The following is a 17,500-nucleotide window of genomic DNA, read 5'->3' on the forward strand; positions in this document are numbered from 1 at the left end:
TTAATTAAATACTGCTATCATGTCCCGCCTGGTCCTTCTTTTCGCTAGACTATCCATGCTCAGTTTCAGCAACCTCTCTTCAAATGTCTTGGTTACTAGTCCCTTTATCATTTTGGTTGCTCTCTTCTGTACCCTTTCCAGTGTTTCTATGACCAGACCCGAATGTAGGTGTGGTCTGACTACAGCATTATACATTGGTATTAGTACTTCCCTAGTCTTGGAGTATATCCCTCTGTTGATGCAGCTTAGATTGTTTTGGCTTTTTTAGCTGCTGCTGCACATTGTTGCCTCATATTTGGTTGGTTATCCACCAAGACTCCGAGATCTCTTTCACAGTTATTACTGCTAAGTGTGGCTTCTCCAGTTTGTATGTGTGTCTTTAGGTGTAGGACTTTGCTTTTCTCGACGTTGAACATCATTTTGTTAGTTTGGGCTCACAGTGTTAATCTATTGAGACCTTTCTGTATTTTGAGCCTATCCTCTGGAGTGTTGGCTACCCCCGCCAGCTTGATGTCATCTGCAAATTTAATTAGCTCCACCTCTATTCTCTGGTCTAGATCATTAATGAAAATGTTGAAGACCTCTGGGCCCAGTACAGAACCCTGTGGTACCCAGCTGCCTCCCTCCCTCCATGTGGACTTGGAGCCGTTGAGGACAACTCGTTGGGTGCGGTTGGTCACCCAAAGTTTTATCCATCTACATGTGCTGTAATGTATCCTGTTTTTTCTAGTTTATGGAGTAGGAGGTTGTGATCAACTTTATCGAAAGCTTTACTAAAGTCCAGGTCTACTGCATTATGCTGGTCTATTGATTTGGTCACGGTGTTGAAAAATGATATGAGATTGGTTTGACATGATTTGTTCCTGACAAAGCCAGGTTGGCTGTTAGTTATTATCTTGTTTGTTTCTAGGTAGTGGCAAAGCTGTTTTTTGATTATTTTTTCCAGTATTTTTCCAGGTATAGAAGTCAGACTGATTGGTCTGTAGTTGCATGGATCTGGTTTCCCCCCCCTTTTTTATAGATGGGGAGGACGTTAGCTCATTTCCAATCTTCTGGTAGTTCTCCTGTGTTTCAGGATTTTTGATAGATAAGGAGTAGTGTTTCCACGATGGTGTCTGCCAGTTCTTTTGGAATTCTTGGGTGTAGTCCGTCTGGTTCTGGCAATTTCATTGAGTTCCCACAAGTGGTCCCTTACTGTGTTTTTATTTGTATTGAGTTTGGTTCCAAAGCTGTTTTTGGCAGCTGTATTGTAGGTTAGTTGGTTGGTGGTTTCTTTTTGTTTGAAAACTGATGTGAAATAGGCATTGAACAGCTGTGCTTTGTCTCTGTTGTCTGTGATTTCTTTACCCTCTTCACTTTCTAGTGTGGCAACCATTTTCTTGAATTTCTTTTTGTTGTTTGTGTGCTGGAAGAAACTTTTTTTGTTGTCATTGACTTTCATTGCACGGTATTGTTCATGTTGGGCCTTTGCTGTTCTTATTTTTTGTTTGCAGATTCTGGCTGTTTGTTGAAATTCTGCCTTGGTTATGTGTCCTTCTTTCCATTTTTTATATTTGACTTTTTTTCATTTAGACTGTCTGCGAGGTCTTTGTTTAGCCATGCTGGTTTCTTTTTAGTTTTCCTGGGTTTTTTTTCATAGGGATTGTATTGTGTTGGGCATCTATGATTGTGTTTTTAAGGTCTTTCAAGCTTCTTGTGTGGATTTACCCTTTAGGATTTCCTTCCAGCGGATCTTTCCCAGGTTGTCTCTGAGTTTATTGAAGTCTGGGACTTTAGCGATGTTGGGCCCAGGAGTTAGTGATTGCATTATATTGAATTTTAGGATGATGTGGACACTCTCTCCTAACATCCCTTCTACTTCAATTCTCTCTATCATTTCTTCCCTGTTTGTAAGTATAAGGTCTACTGTTGCAGTCCCTCTAGTTCCTGCTTCCACTTTTTTGGCTACAAAGTTATCTGCAAGGCTGGTTTAGAATCTATTTGACTTTTCGCTTGGTGCTGAGTTATTTTTTTAGTTGATGTCGGGGTAGTTAAAGTACCCCATTATTATTGTGTTGTACGTTTTGCATATTTCTCTTAATTGACTTGTAAAAAGGTTGTACAGTAATACCTCGTCTTACGAACTTAATTGGTTCCGGAGGTAGGTTCGTAAGGCGAAAAGTTCATAAGACGAAACAGTGCCACCCCTCCCAGAAAACCTGATGCTGTCTCCCTTCTTCACCACCCTTCCAGGGTGGTTCCAACCTGGTTCTGACTGAATCAGGTCTCCCAAGTGGTGTGGGTATCGGAATCCCCCGGAGAGCACAAGGAACCCAGTTTTGCCATGGTGTTTGGCCACAACCCCCTCTCTAGTTTTGAGTCTTTACTTTCTTGAATAAGGGGAGAGGTTGGACTTTACACCAGTTATGATGTTCCCAATGCCTTTATTTTTTTTCTTCCCATAGATCCTGAATAATATTTACTAATCATGAAAGAGGACAACTGTATTCACAGTGCATTTGCCAATATTCTACCCATTATGGAAAAGTTGCAGAAGGGTGTTTCATTAAAAAAAACATAATAGTAAGCATCTATGTCCAATAAATGCAAATGAGTATTATTTACAATTTTATGATGTATGCAACAGCATTAGATAAGTCAGTAATTGTAGTAGCAACAGTTATAGTGTCTTTGTAATTGCAGTTGAAGCAGTAAAAGAGAAATAAAAGATTAAAAAGAACAAATAAATTGATAAAATTAACAAATAAATGTGTGCTAAAACAGAAAGCAGAAAATGTAGTTATGCAAAAAGAGTGGGTGGCAATTTTTGCTAAAATTCTAGCTACCTATTTATAACCCACCAAAGAAAATGTAAATACATGAAAAAGTATTTTCATCAAAAAGAAGAAAAGAAGAACAATTTTTAAAAATTTCAAACAAAATGTGGGATACAGTTGTTTATGTTTGGTTGAAGTTTATAATGTTTCTAATACTATTTTTATTCACATGGTCTTGAAGTAAAGTTCATTTTTAGGGTGCATAATTTAAACCAACTTTTCAAACGTACAGAGCGTTTCATTGTTTTTGTGCTCAAATTCAATTAAAGACTTTTGTACAATGCGTACAGTTGTACTTGAACTGAAAACACTAAAATCAAATGTTTCAGGACTTCTTATCAAAAGCTGTTTTGGCTCTTTCAGGACTCTATGGACGAGGGTTTACAAAGGTTACCATTAGTACCGGATTATCTCAGGGACCGCCTTCTGCTGCACGAATACCAGCGACCAGTTAGCTCTTCCAGGGGAAGAGCCTTTTCTGTGGTGGCCACGGCCCTCTGGAACCAACTCCCCCCAGAGATTAGAATTGCCCCCACCCTCCTTGCCTTTTGTAAGCTGCTTAAAACCCACCTCTGCCGCCAGGCATGGGGGAATTGAGATACTCTTTCCCCTAGGCCTCTACAATTTTATGCGTGGTATATGTGTATGTGTGTTTGGTTTTTATAATAATGGGTTTTTAATTGTTTTTAGTATTGGATTATTATTATATGCTGTTTTATTACTGTTGTTAGCCGCCCCGAGTCTGCGTAGAGGGGCGGCATATAAATCCAATAAATAAATAAATAAAATAAAATAAACCTAATTTTTCATGATTTTTTCCTTTCATTTGTATTTCTCACAAGGAGAAGAAATTTATTTCTTTTTTCTTTACTCACAACACAACACTAGAACACAAATGGAGTCGTGCAGAATTCCTAAATATAAATGAGATCTCATTCTCTATTCAGCCCAGATTTATGTATCTTATACTTGCCCTCTATCTTAGTTTGTTACACAACCTTTCATTTGGTAGGTCTGGTTGGTCTATTCTTGTTTTCATCCATATTTATTTATTTGTCCAATATACAATACATATGGAAGAGAATAGACATTAAGTAATATATATGACGATAGAAAGTAAAAAGAAGAGAAGTAGATGGGAGGGAGAGAGTATATATGATATAAGAGATAAGGAGAGAATATATAGAGATATAGATATAGATATATAGATATAGATAAGGAGAGAATATATATGACATATGAGATAAGGAAAGATAATTGGACAGGGGACAATAGGCACATCAGTGCACTTATATACGCCCCTTACTGGCCTCTTAGGAACCTGGAGAGGTCAATCGTGGAGAGTCTAAGGGAGAAGTGTTGGGGGTTGGATTAGATCACTTTGCTTACAGTTTAATAAAGCATTTCCATACTTGACTCCCATTATTTTTTTAAATAATGAAATTAACAAACTTAGGCTGAAGACCAGCACACACATTAACAAATTCAAAGTCTGAAGCAATGCATCAATTTTGAGCAATTCCCCAAACTTTAAAAGCCTCATTTTGAATATGATGAGGGCAAGGGTAACACATTTATGTGTTTTAAAAAAATAACTCATGCTATTTCAAGTGGCAGATTGGCAGCCTCTGCAGCCTTATAATTCAACCAGACTGTCACTGAAAATTTCATCATTAAAACACATACCATCAAAATTATGACTGCAGAAAACTAGGCAGCCAGGACATGGCAACAAAGACATTTTCAAAAGACTATTTCCTGCCTCCTAGTGGCCATTCCAAATACTGCAATCCAAGAATGATAGCCCCATTAAAATATAATCTAAGTAAATCAGGATTTTTCAAATTTGGTAATTTTAAGATGCAAGGAGTTCAATTCCTAGAGTTGCCCAGACTTTGGGAGCTGACATCCACACATCTTAAAATGTGCTTTTGCTAAGTTGGCAAAAGCTCTTAGATGTAAAACTTTTCAACACCACGGACAACACATCTACTCTCCAAAAAGACCTCGACTTTGTCTCACATTGGTCTAGCAACTTCAAATATTAACCAGCAACTGTTCTACCCTCCACATTGGCAAAAAGAATCCGAACCTCATATATAAACTGAATAAATAAAATCTCACAGCTAACCCCCACTCATTAAATGACCTTGGAATACTAATATCAAATGATCTAAGTGCCAAAGCCCACTGCAACAATATCGCCAAAAAGGCTTCTAGAGTTGTTAACCTGATCCTACGCAGCTTCTGCTCTGGCAATCTCACGCTACTCACCAGAGCCTACAAAACTTTTGCCAGACCCATCCTTGAATACAGTTCATCTGTCTGGAACCCATACCACATCTCGGACATCAACACCCTTGAAAATGTCCAAAGATACTTCACCAGAAGAGCCCTTCACTCCTCCACTCAAAACAGAATACCCTACGAACGCAGACTATCAATCCTAGGTCTAGAAAGCTTAGAACTACGTCGCCTAAAACACGATCTAAGTATTGCCCACAAGATCTTATCCACGATTGACCTCTCCAGGTTCCTTAGAGGTCAGTAAGGGGCGTGCATAAGTGCACCAGTGTGCCTTCCGTCCCCTGTCCAATTGTCTCTCCTTATCTCATTTATCTTTTCTTCCTTTCAAATATGTTCACCTATACTTTTATATCTTTTCTTCTATTCTTTACTTATATTATTACATATCTTTCTCTTCAATGTGTATTATGTATTGGACAAAATAAATAAATAAATAAATAAATAAATAAAAATGCCATGATATAAACTATTCTAATATCCTCCTTAGTTTGGACCAACCACCAAAATTCAATCCTACAAGGAAGTGATAAGAATTGCACTATATTCTTTTCTATTGGTAAGAATTCCTAACCTACTATCCCTGAGGAACCATTTTTAGGAGAAATAAAACCAAAAAAGAACACCCTGTTTGCACATTTTCCCTTCATAACCAGAAAGTATTTAATGATTATGAACCATGTTTCAAATCACGAAATTCTTCATTTACATGCATAGGCATCATCTCTATAATAATGTCATTTATTTTAAGTCAACTTAATAATTCCTTTTCTTTCTCTGTTTAATGCAGTGTTACATATTCCAAAATTGCTCAGATACCATGATATCGTATCCTTGAAAAGATAATTAACATAAAACAGCTTGTGCAGTAAAGAAAGCATGGATGCTATTAAAGAGCTGATAAATACTAGAAGAAAAGTAATTTTTTGAATAAAAATCAAGATTATTTGAATTATTTTTCTTCACGCACAGGTGAACACAAACATAAAAATATCACTTCCTGACATCATACTCTTCAACTCCTTAAATAAATGTAACATACTGATTATGCTAACAACAGAAAAACTATAGACAATAATTAATATTAAAGTAAAATAGTATTGCAATGTTCTTTCCAATGTAATTTGACATTTGCATTCCCTAAGCAAAATCAGATGTATTCCTTACATGAAATTATATAATTTGGAATATTTTCCATCCAGCCATAAATTATTCCCTACATGCAAATCAGTTTCTGAAGTTCAAAGTTGAATGGGAAAAGGAACGATCATGTCTCCTAATTGCTCAGAAGTGCTTTCTGTAGCAAAGAATGTAATGTTTTGGCCGCCACGGTAACAAAACTTCCTGGTGAGGTGTAAGGAAAAGTTTAACAGTTCTTTCTTTTGACCAGCGTTGAATGGAATAGACTGTTGAGGATCAGACAATAAATTAACTGGAATTAATTTGAATTTAATTAAGACAAAATTATTTTTGACAAATCATTTTGCCTAATTATTTTTCATGGGAGTTCTACTTTCAGTTTCGGCCTGCCTATATTTGTGGCTTGTACAGTAATACCTCGTCTTACGAACCTAATTGGTTCCCGGGGTAGGTTCGTAAGGCGAAAAGTTCTTAAGGCGAAACATTGTTTCCCATTGGAAAGAATGAAAAATGAATTAATGCGTGCAACGGGGAAAAAAATGCAAAAAAACGCCGCCGCCCAGCTGTTTCAATTGAAACAGCCGGGCGCTTCTCAGCATTCTCCCAATGCCGAACCCGGAAGTTCGGCAAAAGTTCGGGTTCGGGTGGCCACCGAGAAGCCCTGCTGCCCAGCTGTCACCTTTTGAAACAGCCGGGGGGCTTCTCGGCGACCTCCCGAACGCCGAACCCGGAAGTTCAGGTTTGGCGTTCGGGTTCAGGAGGATGCCGAGAACGCCCCCGGCTGTTTCAAAAATCGACAGCCGGGCGGCGGGGGCGGGTTCATAAGACGGAAAACATTTGTAAAAAGAGGCAAAAAATATCCGAACCCCTGGTTCGTATCTCGGGTTGTTCGTATGGCGAGGGGTTCGTATCATGAGGTACCACTGTATTTATTTATTTTCCCACATTACCTAGAGTTAATGGTTTATAGATATAAGTATGGGTATAGATAGTAAATAATTCATAATGACAACTTAACTACAGTATATGGTTCAAATGAGAGCAACAATAAAAATTGTAGAATGCTAAAGCAAGAACTATAACAACGTCTCGGTGAATTGAAATCAGTTGATACCAAAACACATAAACCAATAAATCCTGCTAAGAAAAAACAAATATAATCCCTCACTCATTGTATGTTGTATATTATAGGGCATTTCTATCAGCCTCACCTCCATAAGTCTCTGTGCATGCTCTGAAAATATTGCAGCATATTCTTTGATTTCTTTTTCATGCCCGTTTTTAGCGGCTTCAGTGAGCACTAGGAGAGGCACAGTGGTGTCCATGAAGGAGTCAGAGATATGATCAATTATTGCTTTGCGAAGCTGCCAAAAGAAAAAAAAATCAAACCCATTATCAATAAAAACTATCTTTACATAGGGTACTTTAGCATTTTCAGCGAAGTGCAATCCAAAATGTACAAATGACTACAACCTTTAACACTACGGAACAAATTATTGTTAAATGGTTTTAGGTGAGGGAGGACCAATCTACAACCCAAGTCATACAGATAGTAAGTAAGTACATTGCTCCATCTTACAACCTTTGTTACCACGGTTGCTGAATGTAATCACTGCAGTTTGTTACTTTAGTAGCATGGTTGTTAAGTAAATCTGGCTTCCGCATTGACTTTGCTTGTCAGACAGTCACAAAACGGGATCACATTATCTCAGGATATTGAAACTGTCATAAATATGAGTGGCTGAATTTTGATCGTGTGAACATGTGGATGCCCCCAATGGTCATAAGTATGAAAACTGATCATAAATCACTTTTTCCAATGCCATTGTAACTTCAAGTAGTCACTAAACAAACTGTTAGAAATTGAAGATTACCTGCATAGTTTTTTCAATTTATTTATTTATTTATTTATTTATTATTTATTTATTTTAAATGTATTTATTTTTATTTATTTATTTTTTTATGTATTGGTGGCATACAAAGATATAACAATATTTATATACATGATACTAGTAAAAGGGAAACATTAGGACAGTGGATGGAAGGCACTTATGCACACCCTTTACTGACCTCTTAGGAATCGGGAGAGGTCAACAGTGGATAGTCTAAGGGTAAAGTTTTGGGGCTTAGGTGATGATACTACAGAGTCTGGTAGTGAGTTCCATGCATCAACTACTTGATTACTAAAGTCCTATTTCCTGCAGTCGAGTTTAGAGCGGTTTACTTTAAGTTTGCATCTGTTGTGTGCTCGTGTGTTGTTGTGGTTGAAGTTGTAGTAGTCATCGACAGGAAGAATGTTGTAGCAGATGATTTTATGGGCTATGCTTAGATCGTGTTTAAGGCAACGTAGTTCTAAGCTTTCTAAACCTAGAATTGTGTAGGGTATTCTGTTGCAAGTGGAGGAGTGGAGGGCTCTTCTGGTAAAATATCTCTGGACATTTTCTAGAGTGTTTATGTCTATATCCTCTCCCAGAGAGTCAACTCCATTATCAGATGGAAAATAAAGTAGTTTATTTCAAGTTTCTTCTTAAATAGTTATTATCCATTTCTTAGATTTTCACGGGTACAGGCATGACGGTCTTGGTATATTTGGGTTTCTTCCCGTGTAGGATTTAGAAATTTCTGGTGACGTTTCGACAAGGTACTGGTGGCTGGGTGTAGTTTGATGTCTCAGCAATTGCCTGCTGTGTAGAAACTTCCTGGTGAGTGAGTGGGGTAACACCTGGGGTCGTTGATGTAGCTGAGTTATGCTGATTAGTTAATGGTTGTGGATTAGGATACAGGATATCATGCCTAATCCACAACCATTAACTAATCAGCATACCTCAGCTACATCAATGACCCCAGGTGTTACCCCACTGACTCACCAGGAAGTTTCTACACAGCAGGCAATTGCTGAGCCATCAAACCACACCCAGCCACCAGTATTTATAGAAGGAAGGCAGCTCAGGTCTCGCTGTGTTCACCCTAGGACAAGGAGAAAAACACCAGCCTGAAGATGACGAGTGGGACCTCGTCGAAACATCGCCAGAAATTTCCAAATCCTACAATATATATATATAGATCTATCCTGGTCTCCCTTAATTTTAAAATTCCAGCTATAAACATTTAACATATATATATATATATATATATGTATGTATGTAACCCTTCCCTGGTACAGAGCTGAAGGGATTGGATACTGTAGCCTAGAGGATAATTCTCTGCCTTACAAGGCAAAGGTTGCAGGTTCAAGTCCCAGTGGGTATGGCTAGCTGATGAGGCCAAAATAAGGCCGAAATAGATCTATCCTAGTCTCCCTTAATTTTCAAATTCAGCTTAAACATGTGACATATATATATATATATATATATATATATATATATATATATATATAGACATGCAAAACATTACACAGGGCAAAACCCGAACTCAGAACAATCTACATATATATATATATATATATATATATATATATATATATATATATATATTTGTTTTCGTAAATTTTCACGGGTATATGTATGTAGATTGTTCTGAGTTCGGGTTTTGCCCTGTGTAATGTTTTGCATGTCTATGCGACGTTTCGGCGAAATCACATTCACCATCTTCAGGCTGTAGTTCCAATCTTTGTGTTGTTTTAAATGGAATGTTTGCAACTGACATTTCTTCCTAGTATGTAGTGTGGGGGTGGAGATTTGCTTTGAATGTAGCAAATAGATTGGGTGACCACGTTTCAGTGATCTGATTGGTTGGTGTAATCATAGTTATTAGAAGGAATGATATGGAGATTTTTTTGGTGTTTTGTTTAAGGCTGATTTCCAAATATAAAATTCTAAAATCATAATTATTAGAAGGATTGACATGCTGATTATTATGAAGTGTTTATTTTGTTTAAGGCTGGTTTCCAAATCTCTGGCAGGCGGGAGGTATCATCTCTTTTATTTAGACAAAGGGGTCTTCTCTCAATTTCGATAGCTTCTAGAGAAATTCTTCTATATAAATTCTCTGTTTTGTGGAGTAATTTAGTTTTTTCAAAGTCAATTTCGTGCCCTGTTTTTTTAATGTGCTGGACAAGGGAGGAGGTCTTTTCTTGTTTTTTGACTGCATTCACATGTTCTGCTATGCGTTGGCTCACTCTTCGGTTAGTTTGTCCAATGTATGTGGCTGCACATGTTTTGCAAGGGATTTCATAGATTCCTTGGTATTCCAATTGGATTTTATCTTTGGGGCTCCTTAGGATATTAGATATTTTTTGGTTAGTGCAAAATGAGGTTTTGATGTTATGTTTGTGCAGAATTTTACTAATTTTATCCGTGGTGCCTTTGATGTAAGGAAGGATGGTGGTGCCATTGTCCTGTTCTTGATCTTGTTTTTTGGGGGGTGTCTCTTTATTGATTAGGTTTGTTATTGTTTTCTCTTTGAATCCATTAGAAATTAGTACATCTTTGAGTTTGTTCAATTCAGTTTTTAAGTGCTCATGGTCAGCTAAGCGTTTGGTTCTGGTGATGAGAGTTTTGGCCACTGAGGTGATTTGTGCGGGGTGGTGGTGTGAGTGTGCATTTAGATAACGGTTGGTATGGGTTTTCTTTTGGTAGATAGTATGTCCTAGGCTGCCATTGGGTTTTTTATAGACCAGTACATCTAGAAAGGGAAGTTGATCATTGATTTCTGTTTCCATAGTAAACTGTATTTTGGGGTGTAGGCTGTTGAGATGTGTGAGGAAATTGTCTAGTTTTTCTTTACCATGTGGCCAAATTACAAAGGTATCATCAACATATCTCAGCCAAAGTTTGGGTTTGTATTTGGCTTGCTCTAAAGCATTATTTTCGAAATATTCCATATAGAGGTTGGCTATGACAGGTGATAGAGGTGATCCCATGGGAGCTCCCTCTATCTGTTTATATCTTTGTTCATTATAGATGAAGTATGTATTGGTCAGGCAGTAAGTTTCGATGTCGTGTCCCTGTTCACACAAATACCTATTAAAGAAGCCTTGACAGCTATCCAGGACAAACACAAACCCCCCAAATATATCCTAGACCTTACCAACCACTGCCTGACCAATACATACTTCATCTATAATGAACAAAGATATAAACAGATAGAGGGAGCCCCCATGGGATCACCTCTATCACCTGTCATAGCCAACCTCTATATGGAATATTTCAAAAATAATGCTTTAGAGCAAGCCAAATACAAACCCAAACTTTGGCTGAGATATGTTGATGATACCTTTGTAATTTGGCCACATGGTAAAGAAAAACTAGACAATTTCCTCACACATCTCAACAGCCTACACCCCAAAATACAGTTTACTATGGAAACAGAAATCAATGATCAACTTCCCTTTCTAGATGTACTGGTCTATAAAAAACCCAATGGCAGCCTAGGACATACTATCTACCAAAAGAAAACCCATACCAACCGTTATCTAAATGCACACTCACACCACCACCCCGCACAAATCACCTCAGTGGCCAAAACTCTCATCACCAGAACCAAACGCTTAGCTGACCATGAGCACTTAAAAACTGAATTGAACAAACTCAAAGATGTACTAATTTCTAATGGATTCAAAGAGAAAACAATAACAAACCTAATCAATAAAGAGACACCCCCCAAAAAACAAGATCAAGAACAGGACAATGGCACCACCATCCTTCCTTACATCAAAGGCACCACGGATAAAATTAGTAAAATTCTGCACAAACATAACATCAAAACCTCATTTTGCACTAACCAAAAAATATCTAATATCCTAAGGAGCCCCAAAGATAAAATCCAATTGGAATACCAAGGAATCTATGAAATCCCTTGCAAAACATGTGCAGCCACATACATTGGACAAACTAACCGAAGAGTGAGCCAACGCATAGCAGAACATGTGAATGCAGTCAAAAAACAAGAAAAGACCTCCTCCCTTGTCCAGCACATTAAAAAAACAGGGCACGAAATTGACTTTGAAAAAACTAAATTACTCCACAAAACAGAGAATTTATATAGAAGAATTTCTCTAGAAGCTATCGAAATTGAGAGAAGACCCCTTTGTCTAAATAAAAGAGATGATACCTCCCACCTGCCAGAGATTTGGAAACCAGCCTTAAACAAAATAAACACTTCATAATAATCAGCATGTCAATCGTTCTAATAATTATGATTTTAGAATTTTATATTTGGAAATTAGCCTTAAACAAAACACCAAAAAAATCTCCATATCATTCCTTCTAATAACTATGATTACACCAACCAATCAGATCACTGAAACGTGGTCACCCAATCTATTTGCTACATTCAAAGCAAATCTCCACCCCCACACTACATACTAGGAAGAAATGTCAGTTGCAAACATTCCATTTAAAACAACACAAAGATTGGAACTACAGCCTGAAGATGGTGAATGTGATTTCGCCGAAACGTCGCATAGACATGCAAAACATTACACAGGGCAAAACCCGAACTCAGAACAATCTACATATATATATATATATATATATATATATATATATATATATATATATATATATATATATATATTTGTTTTCGTAAATTTTCACGGGTATATGTATGTAGATTGTTCTGAGTTCAGGTTTTGCCCTGTGTAATATTTTGCATGTTTATGCGACGTTTCGGTGAAATCACATTCACCATCATCAGGCTGAAGTTTCCAAGCTTCGTGAAATTCCATTTTACAACAGCACGAAGCTTGGAAACTTCAGCCTGATGATGGTGAATGTGATTTCACCGAAACGTTGCATAAACATGCAAAATATTACACAGGGCAAAACCCGAACTCAGAACAATCTACATATATATATATATATATATATATATATATATATATATATATATATATGTCATATATGTCATATATATGTCATATATATGTCATATATATGTCATATATATGTCATATATATGTCATATATATATATATATATATATATATATATATATATATATATATATATATATATATCTTAGAAACTGTATTTCTTTACAGTTTTTCTCTACAAATCTATTAGTAAATATATCCAAACTTATAGAGTCCTATAGTCATTTTTAAAATTAAATATCAATATACATTTATACAGCATCTTTTTTATTTCTGTTCTTCCTTTCCAACAGATTATAAAATAAATTCCAAACTTGAAAATATTCTGGTTTAATTCTATTGTCATCTGATTCTGTACATTCCAAAATTTTCTTTCTCTCATATGCCAGGATTAAAAATTGGTTGACGGATTCAGATTTGTTACTGTAATGAGAAATCAGGGCCCGTATTTGTTCGCATGTGAGACTTTTCTTCCCAAGACTTTTCTGGAGGCAAAAAACTTTCCTAAACTTAAAAAAAAATAATTCCCATGTTGCTTCCCATCTTGGTTAAATAACATCTCTCCAGGTAAGAAATCTCCTATTAGGTAATAAATTCACCTTAATCCCGAGAAGAAAATCAGGGAAGTAAGAAGGGAATGGCCATCTATAGAGATGTGGAGATTATTATTATTATTATTATTATTATTATTATTATTATTATTATTATTATTATTATTACTATTATTTAGATTTGTATGCCGCCCCTCTCCGCAGACTCGGGGCGGCTCACAACAGTGACAAAAACAATATATATTGACAAATCTAATAATTAAAATCTAAGATAACAATTATACATTTAAAAATCTAAAAGCAAGGAACCCCAATATAAAAAACATACATATAGTCATATCATGCACTAGGACTACATAGGCAGGGGGAGATGTCTCAGTTCCCCCACGCTTGACGACAGAGGTGGGTTTTAAGGAGTTTACAAAAGGCAAGGAGGGTGGGGGCAATTCTAATCTCTGGGGGGAGTTGGTTCCAGAGGGCCGGGGCCACCACAGAGAAGGCTCTTCCCCTGGGCCCCACCAAACGACATTGTTTTGTTGACGGGACCCGGAGAAGGCCCACTCTGTGGGACCTAACCGGTCGCTGGGATAGATGAAGATCCGGAACAGACAGGCACACCTCTTTTGTATTTTTATATCATTAGTGCTAATTTGTTCTATTTGCATTGTGTTTATGTCAGTATGTATGTTTATGCCAGAGGAGATAACCTTAAAAAAAAAAAGACATTTCCTTTTTTCTTTTTTGCCTTCTGTTCTCAACGGGTTTGCCAAATCTTCATCTACACAATACAGCACTTAAATCTACTTTGAAATCTTTAATCTCATCTTGAAAATGGAATTTAGCTTGACACCCATCCTGTCCTCTCTGTCACCTTCAGAAGCATAAGACAGAGCCATTAGCTTCCTGTGAAAAAAAGATGCCAAGGAGATTTCTCTTTAAATAAAATGATGGAGCCAGTAATCAGACTGCCACCAATTTCCCTCCAGAGGCTGCCCAGAAAAATGCCAGCAAAGATGCAGGAACCTCACTTGACAAACCACCACATGCTGCTTATACACATACACATATGAATTCACCATTCCACTCATTATGATCTCCCATGGACACACATAAATGGGAACACTTATTAGAGATAGGGCAGACCTAGGACTACGGCGCCTAAAACACGATTTGAGTATTGCCCACAAGACCATATGCTGCAACATCCTACCGGTCAATGACTACTTCAGCTTCAACCGCAACAACACAAGTTCACGCAACAGATTCAAACTTAATACGAACCACTCCAAACTTGACTGTAAAAAATATGATTTCAACAATCGAGTTATCGAAGTGTGGACCTCATTGCCGGACTCAATTGTGTCAACCCCTAACCCCCAACATTTCTCCCTTAGACTCTCCACGATTGACCTCTCCAGGTTCCCAAGAGGCCAGCAAGGGGCGTACATAAGTGCACTGGTGTGCCTTTCGTCCCCTGTCCAATTGTCTTTCCTTTCTCTCACTTATCATATATATTTTCTTTCTTTCATATATCCTCTCCTCAAAGTTCACTTTACCCTTATATATATTACTACATGTCTATTTTTCTTCCTATGTATTTGTGTATTGGACAAATGAATAAATAAATTAAAAAATTAAAATTAAAATTAAATAAATAAACAAACAAACAAACAAACAAACAAATAAATAAATAAATAAATAAATAAATAAATAATAAGAGTTATGCAGCAATTTTGGCAGGGAATTTTGTTCAAAGCTAACATTTTATTTATTTATTTATTTTGTCATGCTTTTAATATGATTACAGATAAAATATAAACATGATTGTGAATATGTAAGATGTACAAGCATGATTATGAGTACGTTATATTTTATGAATACATGGGGACATCAGTACAGTGGAACCCCGACATAAGAGCTGCTCTACTTAAGAGCAACTCGAGATAAGAGCTGGGAGGGGAGAGATATTTTTGTTCTACTTACAAGCCCAAATTCGAGATACAAGCGCCAAGGAGCTGTCTCCTGAAGCCAAACGCTAACTTCCGCGTTCGGCTTCAGGAGACAGCTGCGAAGCGGTGCGCGTGTTTTAAAAGGTTGCAGCCGGCCTGGGGTGCTCGGGGGGGGGGGGTGCTTGCAGCTTTCTTTCTTGCTCTTTTTCTTTCTCTCTTTTACCTTCCCTTCCTCTATTTCTTCTTTTCTTTCTCCTTCCCACCTTCTTCCCTCCCTCCCTCCCTTCACTCATTCCTCTCTTACTCTCCCCTTTCATAAGTTTCCTTGCTTCCTTCCTCTGTTCCTGTCCCTTCCCCCTTTCTTTCTTTCTTTCTTTCTTTCTTTCTTTCTTTCTTTCTTGCTCTTTTTCTTTCTCTCTTTTACCTTCCCTTCCTCTATTTCTTCTTTTCTTTCTCCTTCCCACCTCCTTCCCTCCCTCCCTCCCTTCACTCATTCCTCTCTTACTCTCCCCTTTCATAAGTTTCCTTGCTTCCTTCCTCTGTTCCTGTCCCTTCCCTCTTTCCTTCCTTCCTTCCCACCCTCTGTCCATTCATTCACCCATTCCTCTCTTGATCGCTTAAAGCCGGTCCCTGGTGCAAAAAGGGTTGGGGACCTCTGTCCTACAGGATTGGGTGGCAGAGAAGTTGAACATATGTAAATTTAAAAGTTTAAGAAAGTTTACAAGTTAAGTGAAAGAAACTTCATTATTCATTTATATGTACATGTACATTTCTTCATTAAAAACATGTCTTTCTGCATAATTTAGACTAACTTTGTGAGTTTTTTGAGGGCTGGAACCAATTAAAATTATTTACATTAATTCCTATGGGGAAAAGTCGTTCGAGATAAGAGCTGCTCGACTTAAGAGCCCAGGTCCGGAACGAATTAAACTCGTATCTCGAGGTACCACTGTACAGGGATGGTAGTTACACTGATGCGCGTCTGCACGTCTTACAAACTCTTAGGAACGGGGTGAGGTCAACGGTAGACATCTAAATTTTGGGGGGATTTGGGGAAGAAACTAGAGTCAGGTAATATATTCCTAGCATTGACCACTCTGTTAAGATTAATAGTTGAGATTCTCCATCCATATATAGGAACATGTACTCACAGATGCTAAATATTAGGCAAATCACTATTTGATTCCAGGCCAGCTCAAATATCCTAACACAATCATATCCTAACACAATCAAACAGTTCCCTGTTTACTTAGTTCCCGAGAATAAAAAGTTTTGGTATTTGGGCGTTGTATGTATGTATGTATGTATGTATGTATGTATGTATGTATGTATTTATTTATTTATTTATTTATTTATTTATTTAATTTGTATGCCGCCCCTCTCCGTAGACTCGGGGTGGCTCACAGCAGTGATAGAAACAATGTACAATACAAATCTAATAATACGAAGTTAAAAACCCATAATTTAAAAAACATGCACACAACACACCATACATAAATTATTTAGGCCTGGGGAAGATATTTCAATTCCCCCATGCCTGACGGCAGAGGTGGGTTTTAAGAAGTTTACGAAAGGCAAGGAGGGTGGGGGCAATTCTGATCTCTGGGGGGAGTTGGTTCCAGAGGGCCAGGGCCACCACAGAGAAGGCTCTTCCCCTGGGTCCCGCAAAATGATATTGTTTAGTTGACGGGACCCAGAGAAGGCCAACTCTGTGGGACCTAACCGGTCGCTGGGATTCGTGCGGCAGAAGGCGGTCCTGGAGATATTCTGGTCCGATGCCATGAAGGGCTTTATAGGTCATAACCAACACTTTGAATTGTGACTGGAAACTGATCGGCAACCAATACAGACTGTTTTGTATCAAAGCTGCTGGAATGTTAACTCAGCAAGTTAATCCACCAGTGAGAGTTACATAGATTATCTCGT

At 37.6% G+C, this 17,500-nt stretch overlaps 1 protein-coding gene across 4 annotated transcripts in view; it reads right to left on the reverse strand.

The window, feature by feature from the left end:
• The window catches only part of CTNNA3 (catenin alpha 3), a 1,220,185-nt gene that overhangs the window by 597,660 nt on the left and 605,025 nt on the right, over nucleotides 1-17,500 (reverse strand). For all 4 annotated transcript variants that reach the window (XM_070752167.1, XM_070752166.1, XM_070752168.1 and 1 more), the window contains exon 9: nucleotides 7,472-7,624. In XM_070752167.1, coding sequence (XP_070608268.1) covers nucleotides 7,472-7,624 — 153 coding nt within the window. The remainder of the gene's footprint in view (nucleotides 1-7,471; nucleotides 7,625-17,500) is intronic.

The sequence above is a fragment of the Erythrolamprus reginae genome, chromosome 5 (assembly GCF_031021105.1).
Source record: "Erythrolamprus reginae isolate rEryReg1 chromosome 5, rEryReg1.hap1, whole genome shotgun sequence".
NCBI classification, from domain to species: Eukaryota; Metazoa; Chordata; class Lepidosauria; order Squamata; family Dipsadidae; genus Erythrolamprus; species Erythrolamprus reginae.